Source organism: Sceloporus occidentalis, unplaced genomic scaffold (assembly GCF_023333645.1).
Source record: "Sceloporus occidentalis isolate IW3139 unplaced genomic scaffold, rSceOcc1.0.p SCAF_5, whole genome shotgun sequence".
Classification (NCBI taxonomy): Eukaryota; Metazoa; Chordata; class Lepidosauria; order Squamata; family Phrynosomatidae; genus Sceloporus; species Sceloporus occidentalis.
Genome location: NW_028316985.1, coordinates 69,299,033 through 69,317,681, shown reverse-complemented (window position 1 = coordinate 69,317,681; position 18,649 = coordinate 69,299,033). Strand labels below are relative to the sequence as shown.

Sequence of the window (18,649 nt, the reverse complement as noted above, 5' to 3'; positions counted from 1 at the left end):
AGAAAATCTGCTTGACAGAGTGTCCCCAAGAGTATTGTATTTGTCTTCAGGGATCTTCAGTTAGCAAACACCTGACCTGAATTTGTTTCCCACAATAGCAGCTTCTGGTTGCCTATCACAGAAAACCTTTTTTCAGAGAGATTCATTTTAAAAAAACCTCTTTCTCTGTGTGCCAGTGTAATATTGTGGTTTTAGAGTTGGAATTAGATGACTGGGAAGCCAGGGTTCAAATCCTTACTTGGCTATGGAAACTTACCGGGTAGGTAAAATCACACTCTCAGAGGATGTTCCCATTAGGTGAAACCCCGCGTTCTGAATCGAATTCAAGGAGTGGCGTTCCTATTGGGATTCGATTTAAACCTAGAACGGTTCTAGAGCAACCCGCAATCGTCCCCATTAGAAATCAAATCGTAGAGCGGGATAAAAATTTAAATCGATTCTTCCTCATTTAATGCGTGTTAAAAAAACACTAGGGTCCAACCTACAGTTTTCCATTGATTCGAGTTAGGAACCGGAGTATTTAAATAGGAACGACAGCCGTGGATTCGTGTTAGATGGATGGGAGGAGCGGACCGCGATGGGGGCTGTCCCTGGGGGAGTTGCCCTTTCTGTCCCCATCCGTCGTGACCGCCGCCATCTTTCCTTTGTCCGTTGCTCAAGCCTTGATCTTGCAAAAAAGAAAGGTAAGGACTCGTTTTAATTTTTTTAATATTTTATTTTTGCCAGAGGCGCTCGTTCCCTGAATCGTTCAAGCGCCTGGATCCCCTGTTAACTAAGCGCCTGCTGCATCTGTCAAACGGAGCTCAGCTGGCCCTTCTCTGACAGGCGCTTGCCGGCTTCTTTTTTTCCCCTATGCTGTGTGATGCTAATATTACATTGATTTGTTTCTGAAGCCATAAATTTCCGCTGTGCTACCTAGTAATAGTAACCATCAATCATGATACTTTTTTTGTATGATGTTTTATTTTAGTGTTACTGAGGACGGTAGAGGGTGGAAAGTTAAGCTGTAGGTGGAGGGTTTTCATATTATTTGCTTGGCCAGTTCAATTCTATTTATAACTGAGGCCTGAAGAAGGTTTGGTTTGGGGGTAAAGAAATTTTATTTTGCTGGTATTTCAAGACGCCTTTAGGGGGAGTAGCAAGCAGTAGCGGTGGGCAGCGGGGGATGGGTATCTGTTTTCAGCATCCTTGGTCCATGCCTGGCTGGCATAACAAATGACGGGAAAGGGCTACTTCTCGTTGCCATGGGGACACATTGCTGCAGTGCTTCAAAGGTGAGAAATTAGCACCTTTGCTGCCTTGCACCCTCCCCCATTTCCACCTACAACTTCCAGAGCCATTTTTGAAATCACTTTTGAGGTGAAGACAACTTGTGCTTGTTCCAGCCTCATTTTGGCTACCCTGAAACTAATTTAGCTATGGAAGACAGAACACAAGTTGGAGGAAGGGGCGCTAGCTGGAAAGTAGATGAGACAAGATGTTTGATTGCTATTTGGGGAGAAGAGACAGTGCAGATGCAACTTAGCAAAAACCACAGGAACATCTGTGTGTATGACAAAATTGCGTCTCAACTACGTAAACATGGATTTAATCGTTCTGCTTCGGAATGTAGAACGAAGGCGAAGGCGTTGAAACGTGGTTTTAAGAAATCTCTTCAGATGTCAAAAACCAGTGGGATGGGAGCTATTGATTTTCCATTTTTCCGTGAACTCCAGGACGTCTTTGCTGGAGACGCTAGCATTGAACCGAAAAGAGCAGCAGGGGGAAATGCTTTAAGGTTTGAGAAAAAAACCAACCCTACGGAAATGCCACCCAACACGCAAGTTCTTAGCTCAACACCTGATGTGTCCTCTGAGGATCTATTCACTCAAGGTAAGATTATTGCAAAATATTTAAACATCCTCTTTATTGGCGAGTACAAATTTCCAGATGTTTACAATAATCTATGTTGCAAAGCCATTTCAGGAATTACTGTACCACCAACCCTTTTTAATTCTGCAGATGCTGTTCAAGAACACTTTGTTTTGAACTTGACTTCAGTACAGGAAGAAAGAGATGAAGACATGACTGTAATTGACTCTGAGCAAGATGATACTGTGCCAATGGGAGAGTGCGTCCCTGAACAGCCAATTACTGGTGATGGGGAGCCAGATGAACCAGAATTTCCGAATCTACAGCCTGTTCAACCAAGCGGTTAGTCCATTTCATATCCTTCCTAACCCCTTACATTCCACATTTAATTTTGTCTCATTAGCCCAGCAGCATTGTATGGCCACTTTCTTTCCCCCCCCCCCCCCCAACAACACTTGATTACATTCTGCAGAAAGGTCATTACAATGGTCTTTCTTTTTATTTCTGCCCTTCCTCTCCAGCATGGGGGGGGGGGGAAGATATGTGGTCAGAGAGGAACATGGCTTTGTATCTACACAGCACAGTGCATTTTCCTTGGTTAATAGCCAGCCAGGCAGGGATTGAAAATAGAGGAACATGTTTCCTTACAGAAGGAGAGGTGAGCTAGTATTTCAAATGCTAATGTACCTCTACCTCCTATCCAAAGGACATTGATATGCACACACCCCCACCACTTCCAAGGCCTGAACTACATGGCTGAATTCTGCAGGCAGCAGAGGCTGAGGCTGAGAGTATGAGACTTGACAGAGGTGTTTCTGGTGATGGCCTTTCTTTTTATTTCTGCCCTTCCTCTCCTGCATGGGGGGGGGGGGGGGGGAAGATATGTGGTCAGAGAGGAACATGGCTTTGTATCTACACAGCACAGTGCATTTTCCTTGGTTAATAGCCAGCCAGGCAGGGATTGAAAATAGAGGAACATGTTTCCTTACAGAGGGAGAGGTGGGCTGGCATTTCAAATGCTAATGTACCTCTACCACCTATTCAAAGGACATTGATATGCACACACCCCCACCACTTCCAAGGCCTGAACTACATGGCTGAATTCTGCAGGCAGCAGAGGCTGAGGCTGAGAGTATGAGACTTGACAGAGGTGTTTCTGGTGATGGCCTTTCTTTTTATTTCTGCCCTTCCTCTCCAGCATGGGGGGGGGGGGGGAGAGATATGTGGTCAGAGAGGAACATGGCTTTGTTTCAACACAGCACAGTGCATTTTCCTTGGTTAATAGCCAGCCAGGCAGGGATTGAAAATAGAGGAACATGTTTCCTTACAGAAGGAGAGGTGGGCTACCATTTCAAATGCTAATGTACCTCTACCTCCTATCCAAAGGACATTGATATGCACACACCCCCACCACTTCCAAGGCCTGAACTACATGGCTGAATTCTGCAGGCAGCAGAGGCTGAGGCTGAGAGTATGAGACTTGACAGTGGTGTTTCTGGTGATGGCCTTTCTTTTTATTTCTGCCCTTCCTCTCCTGCATGGGGGGGGGGGGGGGGGGGAAGATATGTGGTCAGAGAGGAACATGGCTTTGTTTCAACACAGCACAGTGCATTTTCCTTGGTTAATAGCCAGCCAGGCAGGGATTGAAAATAGAGGAACATGTTTCCTTACAGAAGGAGAGGTGGGCTACCATTTCAAATGCTAATGTACCTCTACCTCCTATCCAAAGGACATTGATATGCACACACCCCCACCACTTCCAAGGCCTGAACTACATGGCTGAATTCTGCAGGCAGCAGAGGCTGAGGCTGAGAGTATGAGACTTGACAGTGGTGTCTCTGGTGATGGCCTTTCTTTTTATTTCTGCCCTTCCTCTCCTGCATGGGGGGGGGGGGGGGGGAAGATATGTGGTCAGAGAGGAACATGGCTTTGTATCTACACAGCACAGTGCATTTTCCTTGGTTAATAGCCAGCCAGGCAGGGATTGAAAATAGAGGAACATGTTTCCTTACAGAGGGAGAGGTGGGCTGGCATTTCAAATGCTAATGTACCTCTACCACCTATTCAAAGGACATTGATATGCACACACCCCCACCACTTCCAAGGCTGAATTCTGCAGGCAGCAGAATTATTTCTGCTCTTCCTCTCCAGCATTGGGGGGGGGGGAGATATGTGGTCAGAGAGGAAAATGGCTAATGTTTGCTTTAATTATAAGAAAAATACATATTCTGAATTTTTGAAAAAAAAGCACATGTTAAGTTCTTGAAATCATATTCATAATTGAATTTACAAAATCTCATTTGAATTTAATTATTTAAAATTTAATGATGTTATATATGTAATGAAATTTTAAAAATTTTTGAAATCTAAAAATTTTTAAAAATTAAATAAATTTAAAATAAATTTTCATATTTTATACTTTCAGACACTTACTCTGCGAGACAAATTGCGTCACTCACCCCCGCGGAGAGGCTTTCTTTAATTAGGAGAAAATCAGGAAAATCGAATTATGAATTGTTGGGTCGCGAATTGATGGAAACCTCTAGGAAAAATGTGGAGACTCTAGTGGAAAACAGTAATGAGCATTTTAAGGAAGAAATGCAATGGAAAAAGTTGTATCTAGAAGAAACAAGGTCTAATTTCAAGGAGTTAATAGGTGTTTTAAAAGAGTTTACCAATACATACAAGGAGGAGTGTGCAAAGAGACAGTCAAAACCAGTCAGGGTTGTTAGGCGTGTGAAGAGAAAGGTTGCTGAAAATGTACAATGTGAAGAACAACGTCTTCCAACGAATGAATTAGATGCATGCCCAAAAGAAAACAAAACCTCACAGTGTTCAGAAGAGCAACCAGTCAACCCCGGTCCAAGTAATGCCTTGGACATTTCTAGAAAGTTCCGGGCCCCAAGAGTAATTAAGAAGCCTGTACCTTTTTCTCCATGATTAAAGTAATAACAGTACGATTAGTTACTGCATGTCAGAAATTTTAGGATTTTAGCTTTAATAATTGGTAATGCATAGGTAGTCGCAGAGGTTTTGTGCTATGTGTTTGCTCTATTCTTTTCTGCTGTAGGATTTTGATGTATTATGTTTGGTTTAGTGAACACTTTAGTTACAGCAAAATAAGTTGGATGTAGAGAAAACTGTTGTACTATTTTTTATGCACTAGAAATAAATCACAATGTTGGTGAAAATTTTACAGGAAAACATTAACTTTATTACACAACTGCATCATTAATAGTTTTTAAAAAAGAAGTAGTATATACATTTGTATTGGTACCATGGTGGTATCAACGCTTCATTGCATGGAAAAGTGTATATGTTTACATCCAATTCTTGTCATGATTTACCCTGTCAAACCTCTGATATAGTTTTAAGAAGACATATAGAGGTATGTGACATGTCTTTACCTGAGATTGACATAGACTGTTGTACATAATGGTATTCAACATATATTACCATGATAGGAGTAACATGTAACATAGTAAAATGTCTTGATCAGACATTGACACAGTATGATCATAACAAAAAATCTACCACTTCTGGTAGACATATGTAAACATTGGCTTGGCATAGAGGTAGTGCTGTCATTGTGTGCACTATGCAAAGTGTTCTACAAACCTTACACTTATAGCAAAGTAACAAAGTTAAAGCCTTGCTGTTGAACAAATGCCTTTTCAACTAATTGCCACAGTTTAATTAGAAGAGGATATTCTACTACCTCTGGTAGCCATATGTAAACATTGGCTTGGCATAAAGGTAGTGATATCAGTGTGTGTACTATGCAAAGTGCTCCACAACTATTACAGTTATAGCACTGGAACTTACTACTGCCTTGCTCTTGAAAACATGTGTGGTAGACAAAGTGCACTAGTGCTTTTAAAAATTCACTTGGCTGTAAGCAACATGTTCCTTATCCCATCTCTTCCTGTGAGTAGTTTTGTCACTGTGTGACCAACTGAAAGTGCTACACAAATGTAGCTTTCATAGCAACAGTTTATGATCCTTGATGTAGAATCAAGGTTTTTGACTTGTCTCAACCAGACATTGCCACAGTTTGATGAGATCAAGAAAGGTACCATCTTTGATAGACATATGTAAACATTACATTGGCATAGAGGTAGTGCAGTCACTGTGTGTGCACTATGCAAAGTGCTCCACAAATCTTACATTTATAGCACTGTAGCTAACGAAAATCTTTTTCTTGAAAAAATATATGGTACACAAAGTGCAGTAGTGCTTTTAAACATTCACTAGGCATAGAAGTACTTTTGTCACTGTGTGAACAATCGAAAGTGCTACACAAGTGTTGCTTCAATTGCTACATTTCATAGCTTTGTATCTGTGTGAACTATCCAAAGTGCTACACAAGTGTTGCTTTAATTGCAACATTACATATTCCTTGAAGTAGAATCAATGATTCTGACTTGTCTTAAACATAAATTGCAACAGTGTGATCACATCAAGAAATCCACCATCTAGTATAGACTTGGCATTGAGGTAGTGCAGTCACTGTGAGCCCTATCCAAAGTGCTTACAGTTCTTTGGTTCATAGCAAAATTAGTCACTAAAGCCTTGTTCTGGAAACAAGGTGTCTGTAATGTCTTCAGCAGACAATACCAGATTATGATAAGGACAAGAAATCTACCACCACTGGTAGACATAGTGCATGAACATAGGTTATTAGCAAAAATAGGAAATGAAACCTTGCTGCGGAAACAAGGTCTGTGACATGTCCTAACCAGAAATTGGCACAGCTTGAACAGAAAAACAAAAATAACACCTCTGGTTGAGTGCATCACCTCTTTTTAACATTGTCTTGGCATAGAGGTAGTGCAGTCAATGTGAACACTTAACAAAGTGCTAATTTTTTGTAAAAGAAACCTTGCTGTGGAAACAAGGTCTGTGACATGTCCTAACCAGAGATTGGCACAGCTTGAACAGAACAACAAAAATAACACCTCTGGTTGAGTGCATCACCTCTTTTTAACATTGTCTTGGCATAGAGGTAGTGCAGTCACTGGGAACACTTAACAAAGTGTTCACTGTTTTGTAAGTGAAATAACATTGCAAACCATAAAACCTATAAACAACAGTCAACACTAACAACCTAAGGTAACATTAGAACCAAACAACCTAACAACAACCTAATAACAACATAAACTGATTGCAAACTTCATTTTGCCATACTGGCCAGAGTGTGGGCAGCAAGCCAGGTCTTGAGGTTTTCTACCTCCTCCTGCAACTTTCTGACTGTGGAAGAAAATTAACAATTAATTACTCGCCTACCCATCATGTTGAATTCTACATGCAATAATGGCTATTGGTAAACAATACGTACAAGTTTCAGGGGATGGCAACATTGCTACATGTTCTTCGAGAGCCCTTAGTCTTTGCTCCAAAGACATGTCTGTGGCAATGATATAACAGTTAGTGTACTTCATTTTAATCAGCAATGTTTAATTCATCAATATTATGGGTAGATAAATACTCACTACTACTTCCTGGTCTGGAAACCTGCGTCTCCACCTCAGCAACCCTTCTCTGCAAATCTGGAAAAATCATACCATGTTATGATTAAACCGACACATAGTAAGCCAAATAAAAAAATTAAATCAATTTCTTGTTTAAACAACATTGACAGATGTCTGACTAGCAAAATTGAACAAGAGGACATTCTGCAAGTCATGCTAGAGGTCATGCTGCCCTTTGTTAATTGTGAAATTTAAGCCACTGCAGGTTTGGAAGGTTGGTAGTATCAACATTTGCCAAAGGATATTTTTGCCCAATTAATGGCCAATGAATACATTCCTCCCTCTGGCAGCAATGAGATGACAAAAGAGGAAGCATGCTTGCAGGAATCCATTGCCATAATGGATAATCAGAAAGCAAGTGGTGAACAATGGAAACAATGTGACTAATGTTGATGTATAATATACTATGTTTATTACATTTTGCAATGGCATATATTCATAGTACAATGTATCATTGTGGAGGAGTTTCACAAAGCAATGGTTACCATTGTCCACTGAATAGGTTAGCCTGCAAAGGTCAGGAGTCATGACATTTCAGCAATTTGTAATGGTTTAAGTGTTGATTCTTGCAATCCCCGCCTTAGGCATATTTCAATTTAATAATGTCATGTTGGCCCTAATCTGACCTTTATCAGGAATGGTAGGATAGGAAAGTACAATAATAATGTAAAGTGATCCTATGAGGCCTACATGTGTAATATAATAAAAATTAAAGAGACATCATTACTAAACAATATTTATATAAGTAGCAATATGCATATATATATGCACTGAAATTAAATGTTACATAGGCAGTCCTCGCATAAAATATGAACTAGTGCATGGTTATGGACTGCAAAGTAATAGCACAGCACAGCACTACTAACCAACATTTGTTATGATAGTATTATGTACAGTTGTATTACAATCCAATTCTATTAATGCATGTTCTATGTGATATGATACATCAATTTAAAAACATACCATTATCATCCTCCAAAGGAGGGATGGATGATGGGGCGGGAGAAGGTTGCTGCTGCTCATCACTCATATCTACATAGAAATGATATCCATGAGTTTGATCTAAAGGAAAGAACTTCATAATTTTTGATATACATAATGCATGCTATGTACCAGATATTAATCAAAATTATCAGTATGATTAGTAGGTTATATTTTGTACAGGCAATGTAAATTACAATAACATATTATATAAAATATGATGTAATATTACATTATATAAAATATAAAATTAATATTATATAAAATTTATATACATTATATAAAATTAATATACATTATATAAAATTATATAATATAAAATATACATTATATAAAATTAATATACACTCTCAAATTTCTGAATAATGGAAAATTGCTATCTGCAATTATTGAATTTAATGTATATTATATTTATAATTTATAATGTAGGATTTAAATTTTGGATTATTTGTAAATTTAAAATGTTATACAGAAGGACAACTTACCCAAGCCTCCCTCAGAAAGTTCCTCTGGAGCTCTAGGAGGAGGTGGAGATGCATTCCTCCCTGCATTGCAAAAAAATTTTTTGGGGTTTATTTTTGATTTTCAATTCATGGAATTTTTATAAACATTAATAAATCTGCATAGGTCGTGACTATGTGTCCCATTTGCTGTGTTGTCCTCTATTTTCAGGAAAAGACAGCAAATGCCATGTCTCTAATAAAGTTAGGGACAGCATGTTAAATGTATTTAATGATCTGTGATTTTATTGAAAAACATACTGTAATCTAGTGATGTCTTTAGTACAGTAAAAAGTATAATTGAAGATATCAGTTGGGATGGTAAGTAGAATTACATTATTAGTAATGAAAATAATAATAATAATATCAAGCAGATGAGCTTAAATCATGTGCTTGTTTAAGGCATATTCAATTTTCAAAAAAGATTTATTAACGTATTTTTATATAAATTATTGATCCAAACCATTTTTATGTGATCTGCAGCTATACATCAGTGTAAATTTAAGTAAAAGAAATTAATTTAGCTGAGGTAATAAAATTAAATTTCAACTTCTACTTCAATGTAGGATAAGTTATAAATTATTATTATGTAACTGTAAATATTATTAAAACAATTACCTGCAGGGAATCTCTCCCTCGGATGAGGTCTCCCCGCAATTTCCCATAATTCCCTCATCTTTAGAAAGTGAGGGAATTTCTGGAGCTCCGAAGGTGGAGGGTCCGGGCCAAACCGGTCAATAAGGGCATAAAATGCCCCTTTCAAATATTTAAATTTTCTCCGGGCCATGTGCACGTCCCGCACATAGCCTCCCTGTGCCCTCAGCCCAGCAGCCACTCTCCGGAAAATATGTATATTTTTCCTTGGAGTGGACTGCATCAGCTGAGGGACCACTTGCGGGGTATCCCTAAGGATACCCAGCATTATTTCAACCTCCTCCGTCCTCCAATACATGAAACGCCTCACTCCTTCAGCCGCCATCTTCACTACCCACAAGTCCAGACCCTGGAAACAGGCCCTTATATACTCCCCAGGGGAATCAGCAGGAGGTAGCCAAGAAAAGGCAATACTTAATGTGTAATGGGGCAACTTAGCCTTGCAGCGCTGGCTGGGAGGAGAGAATTGTTATGATGTTGGTGCTCCTACTTCGAGGAGAATTAATTGCTGCAAAACAGATTATAAAGGCTCTTGAAAGTGCAGAATATCAAGCTATTAATTAAACACATATTGTAATGGTGCAAACGGGTATGCTGGTTTTTAAGGTTGGGATCATGAAAGTACAAAGCAATGTGTATGAGGCGCTTCATCCCTTAAGAGATTAAGCGACCAGAGACCCGTTGCATTCCAACACAGAAGAGTGTGTGTAGCCAATAGTAAAGCGCGGCGCTAGCTGGCTTTGCCACGAGGGACATGATGCGTTTGAAAGGAGAGGAGAGGTGGTCTGCAAGCATGGATGGGTGGGTGGTTTAATAGATTAATGTTGACATATACATGTAGTCTTAAAGTGAGAAAGTGTTGTTAACTCTTACTGCAATGTGTAACAGCTGAAAATAAATATGAAGTTCAATCAAGTTAGACAACATGCATAGTGCTGTCAGTGTGAGCACTATGCAAAGTGCTCCACAAATCATACATTTATAGCAAAGTTACTAACTAAAACCTTGCTATGGAAAAAAAGTCTTTTACACACTTTGCCACAGTTTGATTAGAAGATGAAATCTACCACCTCTGGTAGACATATGTAAACATTTGCTTGGCATAGAGGTAGTGCTGTCAGTGTGTGCATGCATGGGTGGGTGGTTGAATAGATATATGTTGACATGTCCGACAGAATCAGGAATGCAGGTAGAGATGGCAACGAGCCAGTTCCCTGGTTCCAAGAACTCCAGAAGGACTACAAATCCCATCATTGTGTGAGTAGCCCAGGAACAGTGTTAGTCAGTACTTCTAGGTCGTTTTGGTTATGTTTATCTGTAGCTTTCCTGATATGAATATCTGTGTAACTGTGTTTTATGACCTGCAAGGCTAGGAGGCCTGGCATCAGTGATACCTTCCTATTCTATATTATTTCTTTAACATAAACTCTTTCTTATTAAAAGAATCTGCTATCTCTTTGCTCCTGTACACGTGCCTTAACTCAGCTAGGGATTGCTCTGGGTTAGCAAGAAAGGAAACTAGATCTCTCTTCCAAGCAAGTCTCAGTGTGTGCTTGGGAAATATAGTTCATTGACAATTCACTGAGTGGTGGCACCGGAAAAATAGTTCTTTTAAAGGGACTCCCTGAGATTAAGGGCCCCAAAAGGACCTAGACGTAACGACTAACACTGGTCCTGAGCTACTCACACAATGATGGGATTGTAATCAATCCACAGCTGTAATCAAATGTGTAGTTCAATGAAGTTACACAACTTGCAATTTCGAACATAACTTTATTTTCTAAACCAAAAATATGTGAAAATGCACTATACAAGGAGATTGTCATAGACAACACCGGAAGTATTGTTTTGCTTGAGTAAGTTAAAATGTAAGATATGTAACTCTTCATACAACTTGCGATTATAAACATAACATTCCTTTTACCAGCAATATATGAAGAAGCACTTAACGAGGAGATTATCATGGACAGTGCATAAAATGGTTTTTTGTTTAATTAAACTGTAATGAAAGTTTTGTAATACTTTGAATGATGTTATGAATTAAAATACTCCACAAAGGCATCTCTAATCCTCTCCCCCTTTTCCCTTTCCTGTTGATCAGTCAAATAAGTAGTAGGGTCAATGACATATGTCTCAGGAGAAGTGTTTTGTCCCAGTAGGACATCTCCATTGCTCTCTATTATGTTATGCAGAATACAGCAAGTTAAAATGGCAGAAGGTAAATTTTCAAGAGACAGGTCTAGACCTTTAAGCAGTGCTTGAAATCTAGATTTCAAACGCCCAAATGCTCTTTCAACCACGATCCTCGCTCGAGATAGTCTCTTATTATAAACTCCCTCCCTCCTGCTATGCCCGATCTTAAACGGAATGAGCAAGAAAGGCTTTATGGGATAACCACCATCGCCCAGAAGAAGCGGCCCGACCTGTTGACCTTTAATTGTCAAAGTCGGACAACCGGGGACATACAGTCCAGCCTTTAATGCGTGGTAAATAGGGGATTCCTGCAGGACATGACTGTCGTGATTTGTTCCTGCATGTCCACAGAAAAGATCTATAAATCTTCCAGTGTGATCACATGTTGCCTGTAGAATCATGGAGTGTTGCTGTTTACGATTTATGTACTGCGGTCCCTCGTGAGCAGGTGCCTTAATCGTCATGTGGCATCCGTCAATTGCTCCAATCACCTGAGGAAACCCCAGCGCTTCAAAGCCAGACATATTCTGTGATTGCAAAATAGACCAGAAAAATAACATTAGAAATATAATAAGCACAGCACATGCTGTAGATGATCTGAATTTAAATATTTAAGCAGATAGATAGATAGATGGATAGATAGATAGATGGATGGATAAACAGACACAACGACAGGAAGGCAGGCAGGTAGAGATACTAGCTGAGACATTTACAGACTAGCTGAGGCAATGACAGTCTTTTAGATAGATAGATAGATAGATAGATAGATAGATAGATAGTGGCATCCGTCAATTGCTCCAATCACCTGAGGAAACACCAGCGCTTCAAAGCCAGACATATTTTGTGATTGCAAAATAGACCAGAAATATAACATTAGTAATATAATAAGCACAGCACATGTTGTAGATGATCTAAATTTAAATATTTAAGCAGATAGATAGATGGATAGATAGATAGATGGATGGATAAACAGACACAACGACAGGAAGGTAGGCAGGTAGAGATACTAGCTGAGACATTTACAGACTAGCTGAGGCAATGACAGTCTTATAGATAGATAGATAGATAGATAGATAGATAGATAGATAGATAGATAGATAGATAGACAGATAAATAGGCAGACATTTAAGCAGATAAATAGATGGAAGGATGGATGGATAGATGGATGGATGGATGGATGGATGGATGGATGGATGGATGGTTAGTTAGAAAGATATAAGGGTAGATAGACAGACAGAGAGACTAGTAGATGAGATATTGAGATGAATGGAAAGATAGATAGATAGATAGATAGATAGATAGATAGATAGACAGACAAACCTTTCTATAGTCTCCTAGATAGACAGCCCTCCGCAGTAGAACCATTTCCATACACAGGAACACCTCAATGATAGCCTTGTATGCTGTTGACTTTCCCACACCGAAAAAAGTTCCAACTGTGGCATATGAGCCACCATGGGCCAGGTAAAATATGGCCATGGCAATTTGCTTTTCTACAGGAACTGCCTTGCGGAACCTTGTGTTTTGCCGGGAAAGATGGGGACGCAGCTTGTCACCAATCATTTTGAAAACCGCGCGTGGCATTCTGAAATACTGCTTCCAATTACAGTCAGACCAGACAGTTCTAGCATACACATTCCAGTGAACATCAGTCTTGGGGTATATCCACCACCTCCTAGCCATCGGTTGAAAGCAGTTCTGGGCGCCTTGCCGAAATAAAAAAAGGATTTCATCCAATATTAAAATATAACTTCTCATTTCTTCAGCATGCTCCCCGCTGTCACACAATGTCAAAACAGCTCCGCATTGGACCAAGAGATTGTCAATAAGCAATGGGATCAATGAAAACATATACTCAAATTTCTGACGACGATCCATGATTGCTGAGATCCCGAGCAAAGGTAAACCAGGTACCAGTGGGAGGGAAATGTATATAAGGCTAGCAGCGCTTATGACGTTTGATCGATTAAGCGCCCTGATTGGTCCAATTTTTTTAAAAAACCGCCAAAAATAATTTGTTTTACAAACGGTCAACACATGTGGAAACGATGCCAAAAGATAAATCGCTTCCAAATAATCCGGTTTAAGCTTACGTCATTCTGACGTACTATTGATTGACAGCTCCAAATAAGGTATGGAGGAGAAAAACCGATTTATTTAAACACCGATTTCATGCCAAGTAGGAACGCTTGCAGGTAAATACATCGATTTAAATTGCCAGATGGGCACGATAAAAAAAGCGGTTCTGAAAGCGGGATAAGAACAGTGTTTTTTTGAATCGATTTTATTAAAACCGTATTATCTTAAACCGTTTCAAATCTTAAGTGAGAACACCCCGTAAGTCTTAGAAACAATCTCCCAAGAGATGGATGTGTTGATAACAGCTAGTTAAATGTCCATGCTAAATTTATATTTTAGAATATTAGCGGCTTTTCTTACAACAAATATATCGCACAACTCAGCCTATATCCTGAGGTTGAATGTTGTAACCACATTTTACTTACGTTGTGTACACATGAGCATATTTTCCTTGGATTTCCGGAATACCTTTTACTGCTTTGTGCTGGCTGTGTGCCATAATAAATGTTGTTGTTGATTGACTCTCAGTCTTAGAGGAAGGCAATGGTATTGAACAAATTTTGCCAATAAAATCCTGTGATAATTTGCCTTAGGGTCGCCATAGGTCAGAAATGACTTGAAGGCATACAACAACAATGAGACTGATTTCTGCATGCCATATTTTTCAGCGGAATATCTATTTTATTGTTTTGATTTTCACTCATCTAAATATACCTGTTCTGCTTCTGTCTCCGCTGATGTTTCATATTTCATTATATTTGATTTTGTATTTTTCTGTCCTCAGGAAAATATTTCTAGCTAATGCAACATATAAGCTGCACAGTAGGAAACTTAAAATCCACCAGGCCCTATCAAAAATTATAAAGACTTGACTTGCAAAATACCAGTTTTCTCCAACAACATCTTTCTTGAATTACTTTAGCATCAGAGCACCAGGGTAAAGAATAATGACAACAGTGTGGAATAAGTGCAGTAAGGTGTGAATGCCAACCCTAGTTTGGCATTTATCCCATTCTTGAAAAATGTAAACAAATGCTCAGTGACAAAACAAATACAATATGCAAATATGCTGCACCTGTCTGTGTTGTGATTCTTTTCCACTTGGGCTCTCAATGTTGAACAAGATGTTCAACCCTATATACATCACATTTTAATTTTATGCATTTTCTTGTTTTTGGATTGATTTTTTAATCCTAGCTCAGCGCTTATATTGTGTGCACAGATTTAAATATGCTTTTGAATATTATAATCAACCCATTCATCATCTGTCACTGTTAGGAAGAGCACAGTCTGTTACTGATGCATGTTCATTCATACAGAACAGCCGTCCTCACACTGTTCTGAAGATCTGGAACTTTACCTCCTACCAGCATTATCAACTTGCCAATTGTCAGGCAACATGGATGTTTCAGTCCAAAGCATCTAGAAAGCACCAGGTTGAGGAAAATTTCTCTGGAACCTCAAAAAGTGTCATCCTTTTGACATGACAGTTTCCAGGCACAGTATTTGAACAGCTAGTTTTTATCGCATGGATTGTATTGAAGGCAGGTGAACACCTGTGCCCTGTATGCTTTGACAAATAGCCATGGCATGGGTGAAATAATTGGAATAGAAGCTGAGTTAGCCCAGGGCAGAGAAATGTAATGTATCTATCAGTATCAGTAGTCTTCCAGCTGATGTTTGACACCAGTTCTCATCAGTCCTGGCCAGCCTGATCAGTGATAAGAGTAGTGGAGAGTTACAGATTCCTCACCCCTATTTTTCATACTGACAATGTCACAGCTGTCCACTTAAGTAGCCATTCATGTAGTTTAATATCAGTAGTAATCAGATCATACAGATCTTTGTTTTTTATTATTCAAATACATATTTTGTGTTACATCACGGGTGTGATCTTTCATTTTGGAGGATTGCACTTGCCTCTAGAATGCTGAAAATTGACTTCTAAACCACTAGAGTTTGCGCAAAGATGGTGTTTTTTTTATACAGTTGCTTACACTGTGATCATGACTAAAGACACAAAAACCATAGAATACCCCAGATCAAGCAAGTGCTAGATATGAGACATGGAGAGGTATAAACTGCTGGGAAATGTTTTTCTTAAAAGAAAGTATATCTGTACAGTCTGCACTCCATATGCATGGATTTAGCATCCATGGACTCAGGTATCCACAGCTTGAAAATATTCCCCTCTGAAAAATTCCAAAATACAAACCTTGATTTTGCCATTTTATATAAGGGATGCCATTTTACTAAGCCAATTTATGAATTTTGGTATCCACAGGGGGTCCTGGAACCAAACTCCAGTGGATAGATACCAAGGGCCCACTGTATTATACAATATACAATTTATATAGACTGTACAATTTCATGATAAGCCCATTTTTGTATTAATCAAAATCTGGAATCATTATTCCTTATGATTAATAATAGTCCTTTTATCCTTCTGAAATTAATGAAGCTGTAGATCAGTGATGGCGAACCTATGGCACGCGTGCCAGAGGTGGCACTCAGAGCCCTCTCTGTGGGCACATGTGCCGTCACTCCAGCACAGAGTTTGCCAGAGTTTGTTACTAGAAAGCCAGAGGGACACGGCACTTTGCAATAAATAAGTGGGTCTTGGGTTGCAGTTTGGGCACTTGGCCTCTAAAAGGTTCACCATCACTGCTCTAGATAAAATATCTTGTCATAGACATAAGGACGTTTTCACATGGGAGAAAGTATTCCCATTCCGAAAGAAACAGAAAGAGGAGTCAATGCAGAAATACACGAAATAGCGTAGTTGGTTTTCAAATGCACAGAAGAACACAGTGCCTATCAGAAAGTCAAAGCAGTGTGAATGCAAAAGAAGTTGTCACATCAGTACGTACCCAGCGGATTTTAGAATTCAAATTTGCATCCCTGCGCATGCACAGTGAGTGCAGAATCATGTCGTGAACTTTTTACATTTCCAGTGTGGAGAACGGAGTTTCTCTGTATCAGAGACATCGAAGAGCAGAGTAACAAAAAGCTCATTTAGACGGAAACATCATCTTGGAGGAAAGCTGCCTGTACTTTGACACCTTCTTGGCTACAATGAAGTATCAAGAGAAGAAACTGATGGTACTGTGTAGGAGGGATGGATTTGATAGCCCCTTTTTGCAAGACAGTATCTACCTCCTGGCATGGTATGGAAGGACATGTAGTGCCTGTCTGCTAGCTTCTTCTGCTGGGCAAAGGACAATGTCTTCTGGTTCCAACTTCAAATCTGGGCTCTCTAAGAAACATCAAGGTGAGACTTCTTTTTAAAAAAAATCTTTATTTAAATTTAAAAACAATACAATAAAAAACTAATTACCTATTTCATTTTCTCTGATTCATAACATACAAATTTAATATCTGTGCCTCCTTCTATCTAACCCAAAACGCACATTACTATAACTAATATACATTGACTTCCTAGAAGAATTAAGTTCCCCCCATCAAACATAAATATCTATTTTACTAAACTCTTAACTAAAACCATAAATTTCTCCCAGAAGATTCAACAGTAAAGAAAATTTTTATATCAAATGTTGTCTTGTTTAGTCTTATGTCTTATAACTGCCCCCTTATATTGGGAAAATATATCCCTGAACTTTACCTAAAATTTAATCTCTCAATAAAGCAGAATGTAATTCTCTCTGTTTTTCAAATTGTATATAATTATTCCATGGATCCCATTCTTTATGAAATCTGTGTAATGAACCCTTTTTCAGCAGCATACTCAGTTTATCCATCTCGTAAAGATCCATTACTTTAAGTCTCCATTAATCAACTGTAGGTGTGGTCTCCGGTTTCCAATACCTTGCATATTATATGGTTCTTGCTGCAACAATTAGATAGAAGAGCAATTTGTCTTTCCCAGCTTCTAATTGAATATTGTCAGTTATATTCAGGAGATACATCATAGGATCGGCACGTTCTCTAAAATTAATTATTTTTCATCTCCATATGTATATTCTTCCAAAAAATCTTCGCCTTCTTACAATTCCACCAGCAATGTAGATAGGTTCCTACCTCTGTCTTACACTTCCAGCAATTGTTTTTGTTCTTCTTAAACATTTTAGATAATTTGAAGGGTGTTAGATACCATCTAAATATGGATTTATATACATTCTCTTCTACATTTGGTGTATATTTTATTCTGATTTGCCACAGTCTTTCCCAGTATTCTAGTTGTATTGGTTCTTTCAAGTCTTTGGCCCACTTAATCATAAACTCTTTTATTGTCACTTCTTGTAATTCAAATTTACGGATCAAATTATACAATTTTGAAATTTGTTTTTCCAGATTTTTTTATAATTTTCTCAAATTCTGGCTCTACTGTTCCTATACCAATGGTTTTACAATCCATTAGATACCTTTCTTTGAGTTGTCTATATGTGAACCAATTACAACTGTACCCTTGCTTTTGCAACTCTTCCTGCGATTTCATTACACTTACCTCCCTTTGAAGAATTGTTAAATCCTCATAAGTTACCCAGGAATTTTTCTTTAATTCTGCTCTACTAAGCAACGCTTCATTAGTAGATGCCCATTTAGGAATTTTGAAACACCATTTCCTTTTATATTTATTCCAAATCCTTAACAAAGATTTTCTAATTAGATGATTATTGAAATTTCTGTCTGATTTTAACTTTTCGTAAAACAAATAACCATGCAGACCGAATTTTAAGTCGAATTTTTCCAAATTTAAAGTTCTCTTTTTGTCCAATCTTAACCAATCCATATCCCAATCAAGAGCATATGCATAATAGTACCATTTTAAATCTGGTAATGCCAATCCACCTTTATCAGTTGACTCTTGTAAAATGGTCATATTCACCCTTGGTTTCTTAT

The 18,649-nt window shown here is 38.6% G+C and overlaps 1 protein-coding gene across 2 annotated transcripts; it reads left to right on the top strand.

The window, feature by feature from the left end:
* Positions 1-512: 512 nt before the first annotated feature.
* Positions 513-4,965, top strand: LOC149312294 (uncharacterized). Of its 2 annotated transcripts, XM_089526840.1 has the most exons (4): positions 513-683; positions 1,716-1,872; positions 2,002-2,193; positions 4,277-4,965. In XM_089526840.1, the coding sequence occupies exons 1-4, from the start codon at positions 555-557 to the stop codon at positions 4,789-4,791; spliced, it is 993 nt and encodes a 330-aa protein (XP_089382966.1). In that variant the 5' UTR covers positions 513-554; the 3' UTR covers positions 4,792-4,965. The 2 variants fall into 2 exon arrangements, with proteins under 2 accessions (XP_089382966.1, XP_089382964.1); XM_089526838.1 differs by lacking the exon at positions 513-683 and having other exon boundaries at positions 1,332-1,872.
* The last annotated feature ends 13,684 nt before the right edge of the window (positions 4,966-18,649 follow it).

Excerpts from the sequence above, each read along its gene's own strand:
- LOC149312294 (XM_089526838.1), top strand. The coding sequence starts at position 1,419 with ATGGAAGACAGAACACAAGTTGGAGGAAGGGGCGCTAGCTGGAAAGTA. Across the intron at positions 1,873-2,001 it reads TGAGGATCTATTCACTCAAG|ATGCTGTTCAAGAACACTTT; the intron begins GTAAGATTATTG and ends TTAATTCTGCAG. Across the intron at positions 2,194-4,276 it reads ACAGCCTGTTCAACCAAGCG|ACACTTACTCTGCGAGACAA; the intron begins GTTAGTCCATTT and ends TTATACTTTCAG.